The sequence below is a fragment of the Pocillopora verrucosa genome, chromosome 5, assembly GCF_036669915.1.
Source record: "Pocillopora verrucosa isolate sample1 chromosome 5, ASM3666991v2, whole genome shotgun sequence".
In the NCBI taxonomy this organism is placed as follows: Eukaryota; Metazoa; Cnidaria; class Anthozoa; order Scleractinia; family Pocilloporidae; genus Pocillopora; species Pocillopora verrucosa.
Window position 1 is genome coordinate 28,297,527 of NC_089316.1, and position 8,394 is coordinate 28,305,920.

The window sequence follows — 8,394 nt, forward strand, 5'->3', positions numbered from 1 at the left end:
TACTCGCAGCTTTACAATTTTCATTTTAAGACATTTGACAAAGAATTATGATTGAATTTCATGAGTTTAAGTTAAAATTCTAAATTTAAATTCTGTTTCGTACGTTGTTGCATTACAGTTTGAGAAGTTTCTAGGCCGACTATTTTTCTAGCTCTTATAAGTCTGTAAAGTTATGGTTAATTTAGAGCTTAGATCGACTTTTCCGCTCCCTTATTTGATAACAAGATGTTCTTAAAATATCCTCTCGGTTTTAGAACAAAGGTTTTAAAATTAAACAGAATGTTAAGGTGGTTTAAATTAAAATTTCGAATTTGACTGTCACTTAACCTCCGCGATCTTATATGGCCATCAAAAAAATTAGTTCCCCCATACTATGCCGAAAATTGCTAATAACAGACTGGATTTCAATTTCTTTTTTTTCTGAGAGAGTTTTAGTTTTATTCCAGCTATTTTTTATGGCAGAAATGAGAGTTGTTCAAACTTTTCAAGATATCTTATCCCTTTCGTTAGCGGCGGAATAATATGTTTGTTTATTAACCAGCTGTGTGAAGAAATTGTTTAGACAAGATACGGAAAAATAGAAGCAACATCTTTTCTTTCACTCGAAAAAGATATGTCGATTATTAAAAGCGATTCAACAACACTTATCCGGAGGTAAATAACTGAGTGCAATTAAAAGAAACCTCTTTCAGCAATAACGACGCACTGCACGAGCTCTCGCCAACAGGAACATGAAATGGAGTTGTTATTTGGCCTTACAACTTCCAACTTGATGAGAATGATAACAACGATGACATACAGACATCTCTAAATATTCATTAATTGCAATGTGTTTAAAGATAGGACGTGATGGAAAATAACATTTGTTTTTCGGTGTTGGTAGACAGTATTGGTAATCGTGCACACCAGTGGGTTTCGCCGATCACTGCTTCAAAAAGTAGACATCAAAGACTGTGCAAAAGTGTAAGTTACTTATCTTTTCGCTGAGCTTATTGACCAAAAGCAGCGATGACAAGTAAACTCTCCCTTGAGCTTGCCAAAAGAGAGGAGGCGTTAGTTTGGATTGAAACAGTTGTGTTTGCTTTTACCAATGTTGTGGCTGTCTTCGGAAATCTTCTCACTTTTTATGCCGTGTACAGAAACCACAGGCTGCGAACAATTCCCAACATGTTCGTGATAGCTCTGGCTGTGAGTGATATTCTGATATGTACCTGCTGTATGCCTTTTACAGTTATCGCTCTGTTCCATGGCCGCTGGATATTTGGCGAATCTTACTGTCTCTTTCAAGGTTTTGCCGTGCTGATTTTCGGAATTGTCGCCATGGTTACCATGGGTGTTATTGCGGTCAACCGATTCTTCTGCGTTGTAAAACCAGAGAAGTATCTCTTGTTGTTTAAGAAGCAAAGAGCGTTGATATACATTGTCATTGTGTGGTGCCTGGCTTTCGCCGGATCTGTGCCCCCGTTTTTCTTTGAGGGCAAAAATAGCTTTAAATTCCAGCCTGGAAAAGCAATGTGTTTGTACACGTTTGAAAGCAACATGGCTTACACTGTTACAATCGAATGTGTTTACATCGCAGCACCCTTAACAATCATAGCGGTCTCCTATGTCAAAGTGTTCCGCTCAGTTTCAAGATCAAATCGTGTTTTCTGTTCAGGCGTTGAACCCAGTCAACTCCGCGCGAATGTGGAAGAAGCAAAAGTAACGAAAACTTTAGTAGCAGTTCTGCTTGGCTTCGCGTGCTGCTGGCTTCCTATCTCCGTCGTGGATAACGTGGACGCCGCGCGCGGAGAACCCACGATACCACGACAGGTTTACTTGACGTACGCGTTCTTGGTTTATCTGAGTAGCGCCATCAACCCATTCATTTACGGTATCATGAACAGACAGTTCAGGCAAGAGTTCAAGGCCCTTTTGCGCAAGATTACTTTCTTTCGGCGCCAAAATGGCAATAACAACAGCAGCCACAACGTTGAACTTTATGGATGTCTGTCATCCATAAATTATTGTCACCATCCTCAGTTTTGACCTTTTAATCTTTTGTTTTAATTTTATTTCTTTCAAAAATCGATGTAGCTAAAGAAAAAAATATGATATTTAACTATTTTTGCGACATTGTCTTTCCTAGTAGCAAATCCTTTCAGAAACAAAAAAATCAGATCAAAAAAGATGCTTTGACGACAACTTTTTGTGTGTAACAAAGTAAGACAGAGGGATTATTGCTTTTCTTTTTGAGAGTGGATTCTCTCTTAGAGTATTTTCAACAATAAAACTAAACGATAAATTTAATTATTTGTAGCTTCATTTCAAAATGTTTATTCTTTTTCTGTTATTTTCTTTTTTTCTATTTTTGATTCCCCTCTTGTCATTCATAATTATTCAAAAACTCATATCATTACAATATTATTGAGTAGAAGAGAGTGATGATGAAAGTCAATAACAAAGAAATATGAAAACAGCGGGGCAGCGGTGTGTTATGAGAATTTACTGATTGTGCACAAACATCAAATATCGAGCGCACAGTGTGACTGAATAAATTAAGGGAACGTTTCTATTGGTCAGTTAGTTAAGTCTACGTAGATTAGTATTAAATGTTGTATGTGATGGAGATTGAAAAACCTAACTTAATATGCAACTAGGCAATCTGTCACGTTTTATTGTCATTATCCTTGTACGAGAGTTATGTGGTCGATAGCAATTGGTTTTCTTGTATCGTAACTGTGTACTTGCCTATTTCTTCTCAATAAGAGCGTTTACGACAACTCCACGAACAGAGGTAAGAACACTCAGCTTTAGAATGACAATTGGAGTGAGGTAAGGGTGTGTGATGTCAGCACTCTTCTTCAACATTGCGATTGTTTGGGTGCTGTAGCGAACAACTGAAGACCAGACCAGAGGCATCAGATGGACATTATTCTCTGTATACGAGGACCTCGAATTTGCTGATGACCAGGCGCTGCTATATCTCACAGCTATCATCATAAGCAAAAGAAAACATCCCGTCTCTGTGGCCTTGTTAAACAGATTTGCCTGTAGATCAGCTAAAACAAGACGGAAGTTATGATTCTGAATGTCCCAAACCCCCAGCTGATCAGAGCGAACAGGGAGGATATTCCAACGACGGGGGAATTCACGTACCAGAGCAACACAGTCAGACATGATGGAAGAGCAAACAAGGACATCAAGAACCGCTTGGTGAACGCCATTAATGTAGTCAGAATGCTCAACTATGTATGGAGGTCCCAGCAGCAGAGCACCAAGACCAGGCTAAAACTATATCATAGGTGTGTCCTATCCACCCTGATATATGGCTTTGAATGCTGGAGAATGTCAGAAGGCGATCTTGCAGATTGTCAGTCTTTCACAGTCATCTTAAATTTTGTGTGAGACATTTGATCATCATATTCACGCGGTTGTCATTGAAAAAAAAACTTAGGCCGACGATTTTTCTAACTTCCTCTTTCATTCTGGATACGCAAATAAATTTAAGAAGGCTGTGGACCAATGCTTAATTTAGAGCTTATATTGACTTTTCCGCTTCTTTATTCGATAACAATTTGTTCTTCCAATATCCTCTCGGCTTTAGAATTTTTAATTCAAGCATAAATTAAAGGTGGTTTAAATAAAAATTTCAAATTTGACCGTCACTTAACTTCTACGATCTTATATGGCTATCAAAAAAAGTTAATTTCCCTATACAATGCCAAAAATTATTAATAACAAACTGAATCTCAATTTTTTCTGAGAGAGTGATTTAATTTTTAAGCTATTTTTTATCGCAGAAATGAGAGTTGTTCAAACTCTTCAAGATATCTTATCCCTTTCGTGAGCGGCGGAATAATATGTTTGTTTATTAACCAGCTGTGTGAAGAAATTGTTTAGACAAGATACGGAAAAATAGAAGCAACGTCTTTTCTTTCACTCGAAAGAGATATGTCTATTATTAAAAGCGACCCAAAAACACCTATCCGCAGGTAAAGAACTGAGTATAATTAAAACAAACCTCTTTCAACAACAACGCACGTGCTCTCGCCTAACAGAAACATAAAGTGGTGTTGTTATTTTGCCCTACAACTTCCAACTTGATAAGAATGATAACAACGATGACATACAGGCATCTCTAAATATTCATTAATTGCAATGTGTTTAAAGATAGGACGTGATGGAAAATATCATTTGTTTTTCGGTGTTGGTAGACAGTGTTGGTAATCGTGCACACCAGCGGGTTTCGCCGATCACTGCTTCAAAAAGAAGACATCAAAGACTGTGCAAAAGTGTAAATTACTTATCTTTTCACTGAGCTTTCACTCTCTGTTACTAAATTCAATATGACAATGTTGTACCCAGTCAGGCACCTCTGGGTCAGAGGTTATTTTATGCCATTCTGGGACAAACTCTTTCAACCTGCCAGCAATAAATGTGTTTTTTACCTGTTCGGTTGTTGTTGAGGGGTCTTGAGGTCTTATTTGTGCTTCTTCCCCTCCTCCTTTTGTTTGTGAGTTGAGAAGCTGGGCCTTTTTGAGTTGAATTGTTTATTTTGTGAGTATATGTAACCAAACTTCCTGCCTCTATTATTCTTGTAGGACTTATGGCCGTAATTTTGACCTCTGTATGAATCTTGTTTTGATTAACTGTTCTTGCTTATTTTCTTGCTAACCTTAGTGGCTTCAGCTAGATCTTTTAGCTGCTTAGAGAGGTCAGGGTCATCTCCGAATAGGAAATCTGTGAATGGCACTGTAGGTGAACATAGATGTTTGTAGTCTGCATTGAGCTCTGGTTTTATGTTATCTCTTCTTTGCATATTGAGGCCAAAATTTACTGCCCCAAGCAAGGCTACTGAGTCAGTGGCCGTTCTAATTAGAGATGGGATATCCAATAATTCTTCTGATATTTTGTCATGGACTTTGACCAGTTGTTCAACTACCAGTACGATGGGAATGATTTCCTTCAGTAAATTGGCCTGAATAAGCTGAAGCTTTAAGTCACTTGAGCGTGTGTCATGTTTTAATTTATCCCAGAGGAGATGGTTAACCTGGGTTGGCTCCAAGCACTTGCAATTTACTGGCCTGGTATGACGATTTTTCGTTTCTGTCAATACATCGTCATCAAGTTTGACACGCATGACCTCTTTCAGTATTCCCGTGAATTGTGCATTCACAGCAGGAGCTTTCTTTTGGCCCAATTTTAAATTACTCGCAATTCCTGCAAGAGTTGAGTTTTCCTCTTTGAAGGACTCAGGGTCTGTTTGATTGGTATTATTTGTCAACGTCAGCTGATCGTTGACGTTATTAGCGTTGCTGGACCCCGATAGGTTTTAGTCCTTAGTGCTAGCGCTGTCCTTGTTTGCCCCTTGTCGGTCTCTTTCTCCGCGTCGGAGTTTACCGAGCCTTCTTCATTGGCAGATTCCTCGACATATCCTAAAGTCTCATTCATCTCAGTAAATGAGTGGTCCATTGAGTAGTTGAGTGTGGTAATAGAGGACACTAGTTGTTTAGTCATAAGCGAGATTGCTTCGATAATAGAGTCGGGTTTCCCGAGTGAGTTTGGCGAGTCGCCATGTTTGCCTGAGTCAAGCGCTGATATTTCTTCTGGATTTTGCTTGTTTGTCATGTTGACGGTCTTTGAAAAGGTAGCTCAGAAGAGTTTCTCCTGTTTTTCTTTGATTGTATGACAGTTTACGTCGACGTTGAAAGGTTTTCTTGATTTCCAAGTTGGATTTCGTATTTCTCGACCGTCTCAGGCAAGGCGGAAAAATGCACTGATCTCTTGGGCGGTTAGTGCTTTCTCACGTGACTTTGTCAATGCACATGATGACAGGCAGAATCACGTGATTTTACTCCTATGAGGGAGACACGATGGCGTAATGGTTAGTGCGCTGGACTCCGGGTCAAGAGGTCTGGGTTCGAAACCTGGCCAGGTCATTGTGTAGTGTTCTTGGTTTGTCGCTCGGGATTAAGAAATAATAGTAAAATAATAAAGTAAGATGAGATCGTAGCTCTTCTGAGTCACTATGACTTGAGGTGGCGAAAGTCATCTGTTTGTGCTTATGTCATTACTTTATGGAAGATATTCTTCTATTGTTGCCAGGTTGGAAATATTTTTTTGAAAAGTAAATCAATAGTTTTCTGAATTCAAAATCATTCCCATACATCTTAATTTTAAGTTCAGTATGTCCTACATTTGTAAGGATACTTCAAGGAATGGCAACAAAATCCACAGTGGTCCCTCTCCTGCTTCCTGGCCCTGCTCCTCCCCCTCAGTGGCCTGCAGGCGGAAGTAACTGGTATGGTTGAGACGAATGTCCTTGATAATCAACTGCAAACAGGACAAGTGGAGATGCCCACTCTTGTAGGTGCGGTACAAGACAGTGGTGTCGTTGATGTTACATTCGAGGAAGGTGAACAGCAACAAGAAACCATTTCCAGGGAAGGTGAACACATTGGTAAACACGAGATCGCTAAGGTGTTTTGCGATTTTGGTAGCCAGACGAGACTGCGTTCACAATCTATCTCTAAGGACGCAGAAAGTTCGAATTCACATTTCTAGTTCAAAGTGAGTAGAAAACGAGCGCAAATGTTTTAAACTAATTTTACAAAGCTATTGTTCATTGAGCTTAGCTACGCTGACAATCTCCTTCATAGGGGAAAGCAGTTTGAAACTTTAGCATGGAGGCTACGCATACTCTTTTCTGGGAACTAGGAAGTAACGCCGAGGAAGACTTTTTTGTTGATTGATGTACGTCTTCGCTAAACATTTTTTGGGGCTCATGTCATATTAATTAATGTTCGCCTCTCCTTTTCAGATTTTCGTTATCAACGCATATATGCCACCGTCAAAGGCTTCTTTACAAAACGATTTAATTAATTAATCTGGTAGAGTATCTCTATCTAATCCGAAGAGCTAATGATAATTCTATCACTCCAAAAGACTTAAACCCCTTAACTCCCAAGATCTGATTGTTAATTCTCCTCTCTCGCTGCTACACATTTCCTTTTAACGAGCTGTTCAATCATTTGATTTATGCATAGGGTATTTCATTTTCGTCAAACGCTTAAACGTTAATTCATATGATCAAATTTCTTTCAAACAAAGAACGCAAATCAAGAATAAAACGGCTTTGTATGGAACATGAACTCGATAGACTGGAAAAACGTAAAATAATTTAAAAAAATTTAGAAATAATAAAAATGAAGTATAGCTAATCAGATCGTATTAAAGTGAGGGAATAATGTTATGTGAAGCGCTCGAGAAGTATTTTAGTATTGTTAGGGTATGTGTATACGATGTATGCTGAGTTTTTGGGAGATTTCTGCTCCAAGCGCAGTTTATTAAGTATATTTTGGTTGCTTTTGGCCTCGCACCAGCTGCAGGCATTGTAATCAACAACGCATGAATAAATGGGTTTAGTTTCTAAGGAAATTGTGGTGCTGCGTCAGTGAGGGGTACAACAAGACAATTTGGTTCTATAATTCAACTGCACAAGGTAAAGTTCAAATAACGCGAAAATATGTGTATAGCGCATGTGTACAGTTAGTTATTGTGTACTGTAAAAAAACCTGTGTAACCGTTCGGCTACGCACGCTGCGCTTCTCTATCAACTTTGCTTTTCCCGCCTTATGAGAAATGAGCAGAAAGACTTAGCGGGAAAAAAAAGCAGTTGGATCATAAATAACCTAGTAGACTATTCATTGGTGTGTAGTATTGCCTAGTACTTTCACTCCTCGTTTGAATTTGACGTGCCTGTGGGGAAGTCAAAATACGGCACAACTCATAAAAATACTCAGGTTTGTCACCGCCAGATAAAGAAAATCCGAAAAAATCCGAAAAAATCACCATGAATCTTATTTCGCGAGATGATCATCTCGCAGCTGGAGCTTGGGCTGCTTGTTGTGTGAGTTCAGATAAATTGTTTTTTTCTTTCTCTCAAGGTGAAGTAACGCGATATTTTCGTCCGTTTGAAAGTCATGCTCTTTTTCTGTTACAAAAATGAAAACATTAGGTACACAAAGTGTCCCATCTCGACCCACCCATGCTACGCATACCTATGTTTCTTATAAATGATGTCATGGATAATAATAATAATAATAATAATAATAATTTATTTACTTATATAGCGCCCTTTAACATTTATGGAATGATCAAAGGCGCTTTACAATCCAAGAAAACTAATATTACAATAGATAATTACAATAAAAATGCTATTTACAATAGATAATTACAATAACAATACTAAAATAAAATAATGACAGTAAATGAATACATAATGAAAGAATGAATGAGTAAAAAGTAAATAAATAAGCTACAGAATACCGATACGATTGTAATGCGAATCTAAAACGCTTGCTTAAAAAGATAGGTCTTAAGAGATTTCTTAAATAGCGCTAGCGAATCAAT

At 38.3% G+C, this 8,394-nt stretch overlaps 1 protein-coding gene across 1 annotated transcript; it reads left to right on the forward strand.

The window, feature by feature from the left end:
- The first annotated feature begins 1,008 nt into the window (after positions 1-1,008).
- LOC131789948 (melatonin receptor type 1B-B-like) lies at positions 1,009-2,133 on the forward strand. The gene has a single exon (XM_059107132.2). It carries the CDS (start codon positions 1,009-1,011, stop codon positions 2,026-2,028), a length of 1,020 nt encoding a protein of 339 aa, XP_058963115.2. The 3' UTR covers positions 2,029-2,133.
- The last annotated feature ends 6,261 nt before the right edge of the window (positions 2,134-8,394 follow it).